Source organism: Trichosurus vulpecula, chromosome 3 (assembly GCF_011100635.1).
Source record: "Trichosurus vulpecula isolate mTriVul1 chromosome 3, mTriVul1.pri, whole genome shotgun sequence".
Taxonomy (NCBI): Eukaryota; Metazoa; Chordata; class Mammalia; order Diprotodontia; family Phalangeridae; genus Trichosurus; species Trichosurus vulpecula.
The window spans coordinates 283312916-283329876 of NC_050575.1; the positions used below are offsets into that span (position 1 = coordinate 283312916).

Genomic DNA, 16961 nt, shown 5'->3' on the forward strand with positions numbered 1-16961 from the left:
GCATATACATTCACAAGAGGATAATCAGGATGATAGTGAGGGTGACCTGACCATGTCATATGGTAGGAGGATAGATGTTTGGTGTGGTTAAGAGGGGGGAGGCTGGGTAGGGAAATAGACACAATGATGCTTCAGATACTACAAAATGGCTGTTATTTCAAAGACAGATTAGTTTTGTAGAGGGCAAAAACTAAGATCAATAGAGAGGGAATCCAATGAAGTTATGATATTATAATAGAGCATGGTACGCATTAGGACAAGACACAAGACAGTCCACTCGGTAATTAGAAGTGTTTAAATCCTTGCTCGAGATATTGTTGAGGGGACTCCTACACTAGGTAAGGAGTTGGATTGGGGGCTTCTGAATCTCCCTTAGACCAGGATTTTGAGATCCAGCAAATGAATCAAGCCAAGAACCAGTGGTGGGCAGATGGATTAACAAAAAAGAAAACACCCCCCCTCCTCCCACCCCCAAACCTAAATATCCTTGTGATTCCTAGTGCTCATTAGGGCTAATGTGAAAAGTTAAGTCTCCACTCTCTTGTGCCTTACCCACTGGAAACTACTCTGGACCTACTATAAAGCTATTCTAGTTCTAATTGCTGCCTTTTAAAAGTGAACTGGCACACTGAATAAATGTAGTTGCTTTTATCAAAACAATTTAAAAATTTCAAAACCTCTCATCTCTGAGAATCCGCAGTATTTGGAAAACACACAGAGAAAGTCTAAGTATGAAACCAATTAGTAATTCCAAAAGGTACTTTGACAAGCCTTTATTTCCTCCTCCTGCCAGCTTAGGGAGGAGATTACATCATTACCTTGCACAGCACTAACTAACAGTTAAGCAATAATGAATCAAATGGGTTGTATTATTGCTCTTTTTTCAAAAAGGAGAGAACAGCTGCAGCTCAGGCTGGTCGCAGATGTGTGCAAGGAGGCGCCTAGGCATCTTTGCATTCGTTCTTCAAGAGGGTGGTTTTGCCCAACCAAGGAATAGTGTACACCTCAAATACGCAGACGGAGTGCTGGGGAGGGGGAAGAAAGAGAAAAACCAACGATGAGCATGAATAAAAAAACATTTATGGAAATCCTTTCCAACCTCCTATCTACTCCAGCCAAACACTCACACTTTTGAATTTTTCTTTTCTTTAATCCAAAGAAAGAAAACAGGTATACACATACATAGGAATTGGGTGTGTGGTACACAAGGACACTCTAGTGAGGCTGAGAGTTAAGAGGGTGGGGATGGCTATGTGGCAAGGTTTTCACCTGGTGCTAATCACAGCCTACCCCTCCACCTCTTTCCAAAGCAGCATGTCCTGATTACATGTACAATAAGACATTACCACATAGAAGGGTATCAAGCTCAGTGCAGGAATCTTTATATCTAGCCTACTTTCCCACAAGCCCCTGGGCTGAAGTGTTCTGGATATTCTTTTGGGGAGGGGTAATGGGAAGGGAAAATTGTTCTGGTCAGAGTTGCAAGAGCTCAGGGGAGCTACTGGGTTCAGAGTTGGGAAGACCTGGGTTCAAATCCTTTTTCCAAAACTTATAAGACTGACTGTATAATCACATGGAATTTATTAGAACATCATCTCTCAGAACCTTAGCTTCCTCATCTGTAAAATGGGGATAACTGTACCTCACAGGATAGTTGTTAGACTTTAAAGAGTTAATGTGCATAAAATGCTTGGCAATCTTTAAAGAGCTATCAAAATGCCAGATTTTATTAACCGAGGATTCTCCCTCTGAAAAAAATGAGTGGGGAAGAGGGAAGATGTAAAGATAAGAGAGCAAATCTCTTTCCAGAGCCCTGAAGAAGCAGCCAACTGAGGACCTCAAGAAAAAGGAAAGGCAAAGGAGGGGATCGCCCCACCTCCTGATTTTGGACATTTTCCCCAGCCTGGAGATGTCTCCCTCCTCATCTCCACTTTCTGGCTGCCTTCAAGTCTCAGCTAAAATGCAACCTTCTGCAGGAAGCCTTTCTCAACCCTTCTTAATCTTAGTGTCTTCTCTCCATTTATCACCTCCAACTGATTCTTTGTCTTGCATGTACACAGTTGTTTGGACATGTTATCTCCCCTGTCAAGACTGTGAGCTCCTTCAGAGGAGTGACTTTATAAAAAATAATTTCTTTGTATCTCTAGGGCTTACCTTAGTGCCTGGCACATAGTGGGCACTAAGACATGACCAGCTGCAGGGGAAGCTTCACTAACTTAACTAAATTCTATTTCTGTAAGGAAAATGGTGTCTTTTGGGACCTCAGGTGGTAAATGATGGGTCAGGTGATGGGTCATATCAGGTGATGAGAATCATCCTAAAGTGCCCACTCCCTGTTTGTCCTTTGAAAGAAGGAGGTAAAGGCTGAAATAGTTAAGAATTAAGTAACACAGGCAACTAGGTGGTGCAGTGAGTAGAGCACCGGTCCTGGAGTTAGGAGGACCTGAGTTCAAATCCGACCTCAGACACTCGACACACTTACTAGGTGTGTGACCTTGGTCACACACTCTGAGCATCTGATAGCAAAACACAAAACCTCTTTGGATCTAAAGACCTGCCCCCGCCAAAATAGTCACCCTCAAAATGAAGGGCTTCTTAGTTTCTTTTAGTCACATACCTTTTTCAGAGCTGGGTCCTCATGATAGGGGCAGCTTGCAAGGTCAGCCACAGACTTGGTGCACGTGGTTCGACGAACCTCAGCATCAATATAGTATTTCACACCAGCCACAAGCTGTTAGCAAGGAAATCAAACCAGTAGATTAAATAAAGTCCTCTGCCATTTTTGTGTATTTTACATTCATACCAACAATCATTTCTATAATGAATTCAACTTTTATTAAACACCTCTTATGTAGGTGTAGTAAGGCACTAGGATAGGTGCTGGTGGTAGAAAGAAGAAAAAAAAATAGTGCCTGCCTCAAGGAGTTAACCCTCCGGAATAAGATTCAATTTTCAAGAATATTCAGTTTTATAGAATGTTTCACTTCTTAATGATACTGAAGAAATTAAGGACATTTTTTATGTAGTATGAAATTTGACTGATATGGGGAGTTCCTGGTATGAAAATTCCTTCCACTAATGTAGAATGGCAACCGCCCTTTCCTTAAGATTTAAAAACTTGCCTGGTGGCAGAGTTAAATTTAGTGGCTGAATGACTTGCTCATGGTCACAGAGGATGCATCAAAGGCAGGACTTGAGCCAAGGTCTTCCTGGTTCTAAGGCTGTCCTATCCACTAAATCATGGTACCTTTTGTTTCAACAATTCGGCTAGCAGCTGCTGTGGGGGTGAAAAACCAACAACAACCAGCTCACAGAACGCTGCAAGGACAGGTCCTTTTGATCTGCTTTACCAAGGAAAGCAACGTTAAGGGGTTAACAATCTTACTTTAATCCAGCATACAAATATCATTTACTTAGTTCAGGGGAAAAAGCCAGCACCCTGAACTTCAGAGCAAATACAAACAAATTACAAACATGGACAGACAGGCCAAATCCAATTCACAGTTACCAACATCTGAGTTCAGCTTGGTAGCTCATAACAAGGGCTGACCCAGAGTCACGTGTGCCACCACGGCTTTGGGTCAGAGCTCCGAAAAAGAGAAAGCCAACCTCTGGTTTTATATCTCTTTCAGGGTCAAGGGTGAGTCACATACGCGACTCACCCACGTGACCTAAAATTGTCACAAAGAGGCAACTTAAACCCACGTGGGCTAAAAGCCTCTGATGTCACAAACACATCACTCAAACCCATGTAAACTAGGCCCTCCCCTGAGGCAAGGAGTTCGTCAAGGACTCTTAATTTAATCAAGGAAATAAAGGCCAAACTCTTCAAGGACACTTGGTTGAACTGAGTGCTAAGAGCCCATTTTGATTGCCTTTCTAAAAGAGGTAAACCAAAATACATTTAAGCATACAGAACATACACATATATATGTCTATGTGTGTGTATATGAACTTGTGTGTATATATGTATGTATGTACACACACATACACACAGATCAAGATCTCACATCATTAGGGAACTCATCGGTAGAAAGTCGGCTACCAGGTGATAAACATTTTGGCCACAGCAACTCAAGAAACAGTCTACTAGGGCAAAGTGGGGTGCTATCTTTCGCCAAGTAGAAGAACTCATGTATCTATTCAAGTATCATTGGAGGACAATGTGTTCTAGACCAGGGCATTTCTCAAATAACTGAAGCTTACCTTTTCAATGACTAAACTACTTTAATCACTGTTTAAGGAAATCTTTCTAAATTATATTTCATAGCTAAAATACACTACTCAGAATTTGGCCTTTTTTTGATGACTTCTGATAATAAGATTATCACGGTGATGATCAATTTTTGTACAGTTCTGTGATACGTAGCATTCTTTGTCCATATTTAATGGGCCAAGACCTCTGTGCTTTGAATTTTTGTGTTTGTTTTCTCATAAGTTCTTCTTTCTCTTCCGTCATCAGACTTTTCTCTTATGACTTATTCCTTATTTTTCTCTCTTATTTATAACTTAGAAACTGCAGCTTATTATTGCTCTTAGCATGGTGCCTGGCACATAGTAAGCACTTAATAAATGCTTGTTGACTGACTGGGGATGGGAACACAGATAAGGCTCTTTTAAATTAGAGAATACTAACAATAACAGTTAATATTTATATGGTGCTTACTATATGGCCGGCATTATGCTAAACTCTTTATAATTATTATCTCATTAGCTCCTCACAACAGCCCTGGGAGGCAGTGCTGTTATTATCCTCATTTTACAGAAGGGGAAACTGAGGCAAACAGAGGTTAAATAACTTGCCCAGGGTCACACAGCTAGTAAGTGTCCAAGGCTAAATTTGACTTCAGGGCTCAAAGTGAGAGTTTTTCCCATAAAAAAGTATATAGATTAAAGTTTGAGGACAGGAACCTTTGGTTCTTAACTTCACGGAGTTGCTGTACAAAATGAAAAAATACAAGTAAATCACTTTGTAAAACTTTAAAAATATGCTGTTATTATTTTGAAGAGCTTGGGAGTCTTGGATTTCAAATGGATAAATATTAGATGACAAAAGTTTTTCTCTGCCTTTCTTCCAGGGTTCTTATTCAAGGCTGCTGCATAGGTGAGCCGTGGATAACATATATTTTTTTGGGTGTCAATCAATATTATTAAGTACCTGCTACGTGCCAGGCATTTTGCTAAGCGCTGGGGATACAAAAAAAGAGGCAAAATGCAGTCACTGCCCTCAAGGAGCTCACAAGCACAATGAGACAACACACAAATATACATTTATATGTACATATGTATATACACACATACATACATATATACATATGATATATATATATATATATATATATATATATATATATATATATATATATATATATATATATATAGCAAGCTATATATAGGATAAAGAGGAAATAATTAAGAGGGAGAGGCACTGTATGTATACATACGTATAGGTTCTTTCTAAATCCTACACTCTTGAGACCCAGATAAAGTTCCTCTTCCTGTCAGGCCTTCTATTTTGCCCATACCCTCAAAAATGCCACTTTCAAAAACAACCTCCACCCACCCAACCTCTCTCCCCACACACATTTTTATCATGCATTTTTCTGCACAGGCTTCTTTATATTATTATTTAATCTTTTGTATATATGTCCAATGTCTCTAATTAAACTTTAATTTTCTTGTGGGTGAGAATCACGTTTTATGCCTGTGTGGATGCCATGACATAGTAGGAGCTGAAATATGTATTGATAATGATGTTTTACCATGAGGTGCCTGAAGTTATAGAACAGGCTCATCCTACCAAGAAAAGCCTTTATGGGGCTTAAAGAACATAAACAAGATTTGTAAATGAAAAAGAAGTGGGCTAATTGCCTATTAAGGGAAAAGGATAACAGACCATGTTTCACTGGCATTCATGTAGTGTCATTGTACATTAAAAAAAAGCCCTTCAAGCAGGTCAATGGAGCTAGGATTAAAACCAAGAATCACCTACACAGCAAAACTGAGTATCATGCTCCAAGGCAAAATATGGACTTTCAACAAAACAGAGGATTTTCAAGCTTTCTCAGTGAAAAGACCAGAGCTGAATAGAAAATTTGACTTTCACATTCAAGAATCAAGAGAAGCATGAAAAGGTAAACAAGGAAATCACAAGGCACTTACTAAAGTTGAACTGTTTTGTTTACATTCCTACATGGAAAGATGATGTGTATAATTCATGAGACCTCAGTATTAGGGTAGCTGAAGGGAATATACATATATGTACATACGTGTGTGTGAGTGTGTGTATACAGATAGACAGCACAGGGTGAGTTGAATATAAAAGGATGATATCTAAAAAAAAATCAAATTAAGGGATGAGACAGGAATATATTGAGAGAGGGAGAAAGGGAGAGATAGAATGGGGTAAATTATCTCACATAAAAGTGTCAAGAAAAAGCAATTCTGTAGGAAGGAAACAGGGGGCAGGTGAGGGAGAATGAGTGAATCTTGCTCTCATCGGATTTGACCTGAGGAGGGGCTAACATACACACTCAAGTGGGTATCTTACCCCACAGGAAAGAAGGAGGAAGGATATAAAAAAAGGGGGGATGATAGAAGGGAAGGCAGATAGGGGGAGAAGGTAATCAACAGGGTCAAGGGAGAAAATTGGATAAAGGGGGACAGGATAGGAAGGAGCAAAATATAGTTAGTCTTTCACAACATGAGTACTGTGGAAGGGTTTTGCATAATGATACATGTGTGGCCTATGTTGAATTGCTTGCCTTCTTCGGGGGGGGGTGGGGAGGGAAAAGGGGAGAAAATTTGGAACTCAAAGTTTTAAAAGAAGATGTTCAAAATACAAATTTTTGTATGCAACTAGGAAATAAGATATACAGGCAATGGGGCATAAACATCTATCTTGCCCTACAAGAAAGTAAGGGAAAAGGGGATGGGGGGGAGTGGGGTGACAGAAGGGAAGGCTGACTGGGGAACAGGGCAATCAGAATATATGCCATCTTGGAGTGCGTGTGTGTGAGGTAGTGAGAGAATAAAGTGTGAAGACTTCACAGGGTATATGTGTGTGTGTGTGTGTGTGTGTACATATATATATACACACACACACACGCACACACACACACACATATATGTATTAATGTTTGAGAATCAATATTTAGAGAAAAGGGAAATGGGATAAATTTGAGTCTGTGGGAATCTGATTATTTAGCCTTTAGGAATGTCTTTCTCCCCCTTCTTCTTTAGATTTGTAGATGTCACCTCAGCGGAGAATGGAATATAAGACTGTGAAAGCTTCCCTATGAATAACTCAGGCAAGTTGATACTCAAATAGTACAAATTTAGTTAGGATGTGGACCTCACCAGGCCTAAGTTTTGTTTTCCTGTAAATCATATGATTTCGGGGAAATCAGGTGATATTCTCCTCTCCCCCTCCCCTAGCCTACTCACAAACTGCCATCCTAACATTAAAGTTTCCCTATAAGGTAATTCTGTAGTTTCTGTGCTGGTATTGGGTAAAACTTATTCCTGGTTAGATTGGGAGGCCACCCGTCCCCGCAAATGGGGACAGAGTTCCAGCCTCTGGGGTGGGATTTCTTAGAATTGTTTGTACAAGGATATATATCCCCTTGCTTGCCTTCTCTCCCTTGCCTCTCTTCACTACTATCTCCGCCCTGGTAGTGGGAGATGCCCAATTCTCACGAGACTTGATCAAATAAAGCTTCTGTTTTGTTTCCATCTTGAGAAAGCCAAGACACTTCTGTTTTTTTATTTGAGTCGGTGGTCTGTTGACCCACACAGGTGGAAGGGTAGAAATGGGGAGAAAATTTGTAATTTAAACTCTTGTGAAAATTAATGCTGAAAACTAAAAATATTAAATAATGACTTTTTTAAAAAGCCCTTCAACACTGTGAGTAAACTGACAATGAAGGATTTAAAAAAAGACATGGACAAGATGAGTAGCACAAGATGAGAAGGCATATATGAGTAGGTTTTGGGGGAGTACAACATAATTGAGCTCATAGATCCACTGGGGGAAATACTGGGGGGAAAAAGTGTTATGGTAGTCTAGAGCCCTGGCAAGGGCTCTAGAGTAAGATTAAGCTCTCCTATAACCTGCTGCCCAATTAAAAAGATCCAATTCTACCTTATACAGATCATTCAAATACTGAAGGACAATTTATTTACACTATATGCCTAGCATGGGGGTGATAGTTTAGATTATGGGGTTACCTTCTTCACTGGTATAAAATCATAGTTAGAAGGAACCACAGATCATCTCTTCTAATGTCTTCATTTGACAAGCATTTAAACAAGTCGTCCAAGGTCATGTATTGAGTATGAAATTAACTTCAAGGAATAGTCAAGAGCGAGGTGGGAAGTGAAAACACTACCAACATGATAAATGCTCATTTTAACATAGCTCTTAATAAACTTTAAGGGCAGCTAGGTGCTGCAGTGGATTGAGCACCAGGCCTGGAGTCAGGAAGACTCATCTTCCTGAATTCAAATCCAGCCTCAGACACTTACCAGGTATGTGTCCCTGGGCAAGTCAATTCATCGTTTGCCTCAATTTCCTCATTTGTAAAATGAGCTGGAGAAGGAAATGACAAATCACTCCAGTATCTCTGCCAAGAAAACCTCCAATGGGGTCAGGAAGAATTGGACACAACTGAACAACAATAAACCTTAAGAGTTTTCATTAAACAATACTATAAAGGTGGATTAGATAAATGTTATGAGCAGGTTAACCTAGATGACTTCTAAAATTGTTTCCTTTCAGCTTCAAAGGCTATAATTCCCACTTTATAGATAAGGAAAGATAGCTAGCTTGCCCAAAGTGGAGAGGATCTGAGGCAAAACTGAACACAGCTCTTCAGATAAAGTCTAGGATTTACAGAAGGAAGAAATGAATCTTATCATCTTATTTACATTTTGTAATATTTTAGCCTACAGGGAGGCTAGGGTGGCACAGGGGCCAATTTATGGCTAAATTTGTGATCCTCCATGAAGTAGATAACTGTACTTTAAATAACTTAAGACTGACTAGAAATAACTACACACACACACGAGTGCCTGCAAAGAGGGTCAAGGCCAGCACTCCACTTTTCACCCAAAGCTTATTCCTGGTTTCTGAGGGGAAAGAAATCTGACTCCTTATAGAGAAACAAAAGTCTTTACAAAACAAATATAATCTGACATATTGGCTTTATACAAGGTACTTGAGTAAGACATAGCACAGTCCTACCTACTTTCATGGGGAGATCTGAACCATACAGGAGACACACACTCCTCCCATTCTACTTTTGAATTGTTCTAATTGTTATGGAAAATGGACTGGATTTGGCATTTTCCCACACCCGTTCAGTTCCAGATCCATGAATTTGCCATTTGTATGACCTAAGGCAGCTAGGTGGCACAGTGAATAGAGCAGCAGACCTGGAATCAGGAAAACTCATCAAATCTTGGCTCAGACACTTATCAGTTGTGTGACCCTGGGCAAGTCACTTAACCCTGTTTGCCTTAGTTTCCTCATCTGTATAAAAGGAACTGCAGAAGGAAATTGCAAACCACTTCAGTATTTTTGCCAAGAAAACCCCAAAGAGGGTCATGAAGAGTGAGAAAACATGACCTGAGCAAGTCACTTAACTCTTGGGTCTTTCCTCATCAGTGAAAATATGTAGGTTGAACTAAATGAACTCTGAGGTCTCCCCAGCTCATGAGATTATTTACCTCTTCTCAACTTCCACCTATTGTTTCCTTGGGTCGGAAGTCAGACAACAAGCCTTTGTTGTAACACCTGTGTGCAAAGAGCCATAGCACTGGACGTACAAAGAAAGTTTTTAAAAATACCTCTTCTCCAGGAGCTCACGGTCAAAGCAGAGAATAAAAACACCACCTCAGCTCTAGACCTCTAGAGATCAAGCCTATTGAGTAGATCCGCTGGGTTTTAGAACTCAGCCTCTAGTAAAGCTGTTCTGATATGTTAAGTGGGTGTGAGATGATGTATTCTGGTAAATAAGAGAACGGAAATTCGGGTAACCCATCCTAACTAGCTAGCCCCAGATCATGCTTAGCATCTATCTATCCAACCTGCTCCCCCAGACCAGCTCTAGCACCATCACCAGACTTTACCTCATTTCCCCCCATACTAATACTGCTTATTGAAACATCCCCTGGCTCTTTATCATTCCTGCGACTCCCCCAGATTGAAACTCCCAACCCTATCCATTGAGTTGTAAAAACTCCTATAGTAAAATACGTGGCACATGGCAGGTCAATGATAATATTTCACTCATTCATGCTCATGGATGCTATTGGGGGGAGCCTTGTTCAGAAAGAGGTTGGACTACACCATTTTTTTTGTCCCTTCCACCTCAAAGATTTTGCGATTCTATAAACCTTAAAGTACCATAAATATGTTCAAATGAGATGATGTATGCAAAATGCTTTGGAAATCTCAAAGTGCCATACAAATGTTCGCTATTACTACCACTAGATCAGGATTCTGGCCTCCTAATAGAAACTTGTAGCATCTTGTATAAAGGGCACACCTAGACACTACTTTCAGGACGTTAAGACACAATCACAATAAACCTTACTGCTATACTTAGTTCGAGTGATGCATGTTTGACTCAAGACATTTTCTCCTTTTCAGATGGGTACAGGAAATGACACCAATTTTGTGGACATTTCTAAGGTAGAACAGTCTGGGTAACCTTTGCCACAACCCTCAAAAACCCAGAGAAAATGAAGGTGTGAAGCTTTCAAGTCTAAAATTCCATGTCATATTGATCCCTCAAAACAATGCCATTACTATCAGAAAGATCTTAAGTAATTTCTCTCTCCCACAAACACATATGCAAAACACCAACTAGGCTGGCTTGACCCTAAAGGCCATTATTAGGCAACCCCAGCACTGCCTGACATCCAACTAGTTTTTCAGAACTGCTGAGCAGAACGACCTTTGAGAGGAAAAGAAAAAATAAATAAAATTTGACCTTTTTTTTTTTTTTACTGCTCCCTTTTAATGTCCAATCAACTCAAAACAATCCCAAATCCTAAAATAACACATAAAAATGGATCACCTCAGACTAATGTCTGACAAATGGGTCTTTTATTAGAGTGTTATCATTTGCCAGAGGTGAATTTTGGCCATTAGCCAATGAAGCATTTTTCTGACCTAGTGTGTGCTTGGGTATGATAGAGAAGAAAATGAGCCAGGGATAATATATATTCAGAAACTAAAAAAAAAACCTTAAAAATTATCTATCTTTCTAATTTTAAAGATAACTCAATTGTGTCCTTCTAGCCTCCATTACTGGCTGAAAAAACAGAAAAGCCCAAAGATAAAAAATTATTGGTTTACAATTGTTAGGTAGGAGAAAAAAAAATTACTAAGAGATAGTAGGTGCCAAACAACAGCCATTTTGGATTCTCCTCTGAACTTTAAAAAACAAAGATTAAAAAGTCAATTTAAGATACTAGTTAACACCCCAATGGCTTTGCAGACTTAAGTTATTCTACTCTTTACTGGACCTACATACCACCCACAAGAATGGGGAGTTGGTTAGTCCCAAGAGGAGCTGTATCAACTCCATTTTCTTTTATTCGGACTTCCCAAATTCACAGTGGAAAGTTACTTGGTCTGTTAGTCACAAACTTGGCTCCCATTGCAGCCTGGGGGATGGAGAAGAAAGCATTACAGCAAAAGAATAAATACTCTCCTTAGATCCCTGTGGTGCCCTGCACACCACCCCTCATTGAACTGCAAAGGAGAAAGTACACTGGGTCTTCCACTTTCTGAGCTCAGCCAATACAAACTGCTCCCTCCCCCTTACCCTTTTTAATCCAAGTGACAGTGCAGAAAAGCCTGGTAGGTAGGCGAGGGAGAAAACATTTGTTTCTATTTGCCCAACAGAGGACAATCCACCTCCTAAATCAGGGCTCTTTAACCATCTGTGTATGTTTTATGGATCCTTCTGGCAGTCTACTGAAGCCTACAGACCCCTCCTCAGAAAAATGTTCTTAAATGCATAAAATAAAATGCGTAAGACTACAAAGGAAGCCAGTCATAATGAAACAGTTTCTGTTTTAATAGCTTAAAATCGCACCAAGACTTTTGGGATACCCTGGGTGTGTGCATTATACGTTACATACTATGTACCAATCACTGCCAGGCACCTGAGATGAACAAGGCGGACAGGGTTGGTAATAACAAAGAAAGGGATATGCTTTTCTTTCCTTTTAACAAACAGAAAGTGACTATAGGGTACGGTTGCATGTAGATAAAGTCAAGAAACATTTATTAAGTGCCTACTACATGCTAGCCACTAGAACTTAGGGTGCTTGGCATGTAGTAGGTATTTAATACACTTAAGTGACTAGGCGGTCAGGGTACAAAGAAAAGCAACAATACAGTCCCTGGGAACTTAAAAATATATCTGTATGTAACTCTAGACACATACGTATATTTATGCACACACGTATGCACAGAAATAAGTATATATTTTATATGCGCTCGTATGTACACAGAATACATACACATATTACACATGTGTGCACACACATACATATCTACATGTACACAGAAATATGTATCTACAAACACACACACATACATCCACATACCCGCACATACTTAAAATTCACAATCCCAAAGGAGGGTCCCGGCTTGGAAGGTCTCGTGTCAAGCCCCCAGGCTCAGATCCCACCTAGGCGGAGACTCTTCCCCTGGATCCCAGGGGAGAAGCCCAACAAACTGCAGGAGAGGGAGCATGGGGGCGCAGCGTCGGACCCCCGGGGTGGCTCCGAGAGCCGCAAGTGCGGTCCCGCCCCGAGGTCGGACCCCGGCTGCTGGAGCCGCCCCCAGAGAGGGAGTCACGGCTTGGGGCGCGGGGCGCGGCTCGAGCTCCAGGCCCTGCTTCGGGATGACCCCGATCCTCCCTTCCCCTCGGGGCCCGCGGAGTGGGAGAAGGCGCCCGCACTGACCTGCTTCCTGACTCGCAGCACCCTGAACACTCGGCTGCCGTACTTGTCGTTGCTGGCCCGGTTAAATTCTTTGATGGCGAAGTTGAGCGCTTGTTGCACGCCCTCCTCGTTCTCGTTGGCTTCCGTGAGGCCGCCTATGAGGCGGGGCAGACGGTCGGCGTGGACCGCTAAGACCAGGGCGAGCAGCAGCAGCTGCAGCAGCAGGAAGGACCGGGGTCCGGCCATCGCGGCGATCCGGGGTGCGCAGGCAGGCAGGGCAGCTAGCTCAGAGGAGGACGTAGCCGAGGATCGCTGCGGAGACACACGCCTCCCGCCGCCCGGCCGGCTATATTTAAACGCCTTCTCTTTGGGCCCCGCCCCCAGCTCGGCCCTGCCTCCGTCCTGCCCCTCCCCCCGTGCTGAGCCCGAGGGAAGCTGGAAGAAGCCGCTGCCCCGAGCCAGATGACCACTTTTCCACCTCGGTTTTGTTCTTTTTTTTTGGGGGGAGGGGGGAAAGTCACATGCCTGTATGGAGCATACGGGGCGGGAGGGTCCAGGACCTTCCCTTTTAGGACTACCTTAAAAAATCCCTTTGAAAATTGTTTGTTTTCATTTGGCAAGCATTTATTATCTATTTTATTGTTACGTGATTATAAGTAATTTGTTTTTATTTACGCACACTTGGGGATAGATTTTATTTCATCCAAGCGTGCACCTCTGTATCCGCAGTGGTCTTACAACGTACGGAGACCAGGGAAATTAACACCAGTGAGTGAGGGCCCCTGGCTTTTCTGGCTTCCTTCTAGGTTCAGCTAAAAGGCCATGGGGTATTTTTTCCACCCATCTCTCACCCCTTCCCCCCACCCCCTGACTGAGATTACCTTCTAGTTACATAGTCTGTATGTTGCGTGTACATTTTTTAAAAAATCCTTGTTTCCTCCATGAGAATGGAAGTTTTTTGAGGTCAGGGATGGTGTCTTTGTCTTTCCTTGTATCCCAGATGCTTAGTCAATAACATTTGGGGCTAGGGAGACCTCCATTCAAATATGGCTGTAGTTACTTCCTAGTGCTGTGACTCTGGGCAAATCACTTACTCTCTGTTTGTTAAAGTTTCCTCAGCTCTAAAATAGGGATATTACTACCTACCTGCCTGTGTTGTTGTGAGGACCGCATTAGATACTATTTGTAAAGCACTTAGCATAGTACCTGGTATGTAGTAGGCACTATATAAATGCCGACTCCTTCTCCTCCTTATATATTAAGCACCTACTGCATTCCAGGGATCTTGCTAAGTGCCAGTGCCTGGCACATAGTAAGCAATTAAATGTTTCTGAACTTTACCTTCATGCAACCTCACGTTTTATTTGCTTTTTTTTTAAAGTTTCCCAATTAGTACCAACCCTGTCCAACTCACTGATCGAAGTGCCTAGCATAGTACCTGGTACATAGAAGGCACTTGCTTGTTGATTGACTGATCTGAGTTTTATTGCTTCTTAAAATTGACTTAATTTACATAATTGTAGTCACAGTTTTTTTTTTTCGTATTATTCACTTCAGGTCTGTTTTGTTCACTGTATCACAATACAATCTTCCCACATATATTCTATTTGGGAGGCAAGGTAGTACACCAGAGAATGCATTATTAATACTGAAGTCAAAGGACTTGAATTCAAATCCCACCTCCTCTACTTCTTACCTGTGTGGCATTAAACAAACCCTGTAACCAATGATTTCTAAATGATATGGTGGGCCCTGGTGGGCCCCACTCAACAGCAGGCATGCCCTGATTTGACCACACAATGTAGTTTTTATTGCACCACATGCCCCCAGACTCAATCATAGGCCCCACTGAACAGCAAGTTGACTCTCCTTGTTAGCCACTGCTCCCAGACTTAATATAGCCACTGCCCTTACCTAGCCATTGCCCACCTCCAATATCTTAACTTCTTCATATATGACTCACTGCCTCACCAGAACTACAAATGTGTCCATGAACTCATATTTCTCCCAGAAATAGCAGGCATGTCCATGTGATGGGATCCCAGCCACTGCCTCTAGCTTGCTATTGCTCCCAGACCCATTCCTCATGAATTCTTTTCACAGAAACAGGTGTGTCTGTGCACTCAACCACAACCACATCCATCTAATCTCTGAAAGGACCATAATACTCAGCCAATCAGAAAGCAACACCACCAGGATGCCTGAGCAGGATGTGGACTTCCAAACAATTAAGAGACTTTTTCTAAGTAGGTACCTGTGCAGTAATAGCAAAAGCTGTCCTTTAGGTGAATTTATGATAGAGAAAATTGTTTGTTTTCATTTGGCAAGCATTTATTATCTATTTTATTGTTACGTGATTATAAGTAATTTGTTTTTATTTACGCACACTTGGGGATAGATTTTATTTCATCCAAGCGTGCACCTCTGTATCCGCAGTGGTCTTACAACGTACGGAGACCAGGGAAATTAACACCAGTGAGTGAGGGCCCCTGGCTTTTCTGGCTTCCTTCTAGGTTCAGCTAAAAGGCCATGGGGTATTTTTTCCACCCATCTCTCACCCCTTCCCCCCACCCCCTGACTGAGATTACCTTCTAGTTACATAGTCTGTATGTTGTGTGTACATTTTTTAAAAAATCCTTGTTTCCTCCATGAGAATGGAAGTTTTTTGAGGTCAGGGATGGTGTCTTTGTCTTTCCTTGTATCCCAGATGCTTAGTCAATAACATTTGGGGCTAGGGAGACCTCCATTCAAATATGGCTGTAGTTACTTCCTAGTGCTGTGACTCTGGGCAAATCACTTACTCTCTGTTTGTTAAAGTTTCCTCAGCTCTAAAATAGGGATATTACTACCTACCTGCCTGTGTTGTTGTGAGGACCGCATTAGATACTATTTGTAAAGCACTTAGCATAGTACCTGGTATGTAGTAGGCACTATATAAATGCCGACTCCTTCTCCTCCTTATATATTAAGCACCTACTGCATTCCAGGGATCTTGCTAAGTGCCAGTGCCTGGCACATAGTAAGCAATTAAATGTTTCTGAACTTTACCTTCATGCAACCTCACGTTTTATTTGCTTTTTTTTTAAAGTTTCCCAATTAGTACCAACCCTGTCCAACTCACTGATCGAAGTGCCTAGCATAGTACCTGGTACATAGAAGGCACTTGCTTGTTGATTGACTGATCTGAGTTTTATTGCTTCTTAAAATTGACTTAATTTACATAATTGTAGTCACAGTTTTTTTTTTTCGTATTATTCACTTCAGGTCTGTTTTGTTCACTGTATCACAATACAATCTTCCCACATATATTCTATTTGGGAGGCAAGGTAGTACACCAGAGAATGCATTATTAATACTGAAGTCAAAGGACTTGAATTCAAATCCCACCTCCTCTACTTCTTACCTGTGTGGCATTAAACAAACCCTGTAACCAATGATTTCTAAATGATATGGTGGGCCCTGGTGGGCCCCACTCAACAGCAGGCATGCCCTGATTTGACCACACAATGTAGTTTTTATTGCACCACATGCCCCCAGACTCAATCATAGGCCCCACTGAACAGCAAGTTGACTCTCCTTGTTAGCCACTGCTCCCAGACTTAATATAGCCACTGCCCTTACCTAGCCATTGCCCACCTCCAATATCTTAACTTCTTCATATATGACTCACTGCCTCACCAGAACTACAAATGTGTCCATGAACTCATATTTCTCCCAGAAATAGCAGGCATGTCCATGTGATGGGATCCCAGCCACTGCCTCTAGCTTGCTATTGCTCCCAGACCCATTCCTCATGAATTCTTTTCACAGAAACAGGTGTGTCTGTGCACTCAACCACAACCACATCCATCTAATCTCTGAAAGGACCATAATACTCAGCCAATCAGAAAGCAACACCACCAGGATGCCTGAGCAGGATGTGGACTTCCAAACAATTAAGAGACTTTTTCTAAGTAGGTACCTGTGCAGTAATAGCAAAAGCTGTCCTTTAGGTG

At 41.6% G+C, this 16961-nt stretch overlaps 1 protein-coding gene across 1 annotated transcript; it reads right to left on the reverse strand.

Moving 5' to 3' along the window:
- Positions 1–745: 745 nt before the first annotated feature.
- On the reverse strand, positions 746–13319 carry CST3 (cystatin C). The gene is made up of 3 exons (XM_036750296.1): positions 12988–13319; positions 2618–2731; positions 746–1025 (listed from the first exon to the last, which is right to left on the reverse strand). The coding sequence occupies exons 1-3, from the start codon at positions 13210–13212 to the stop codon at positions 942–944; spliced, it is 423 nt and encodes a 140-aa protein (XP_036606191.1). The 5' UTR covers positions 13213–13319; the 3' UTR covers positions 746–941.
- Between the last annotated feature and the right edge of the window lie 3642 nt (positions 13320–16961).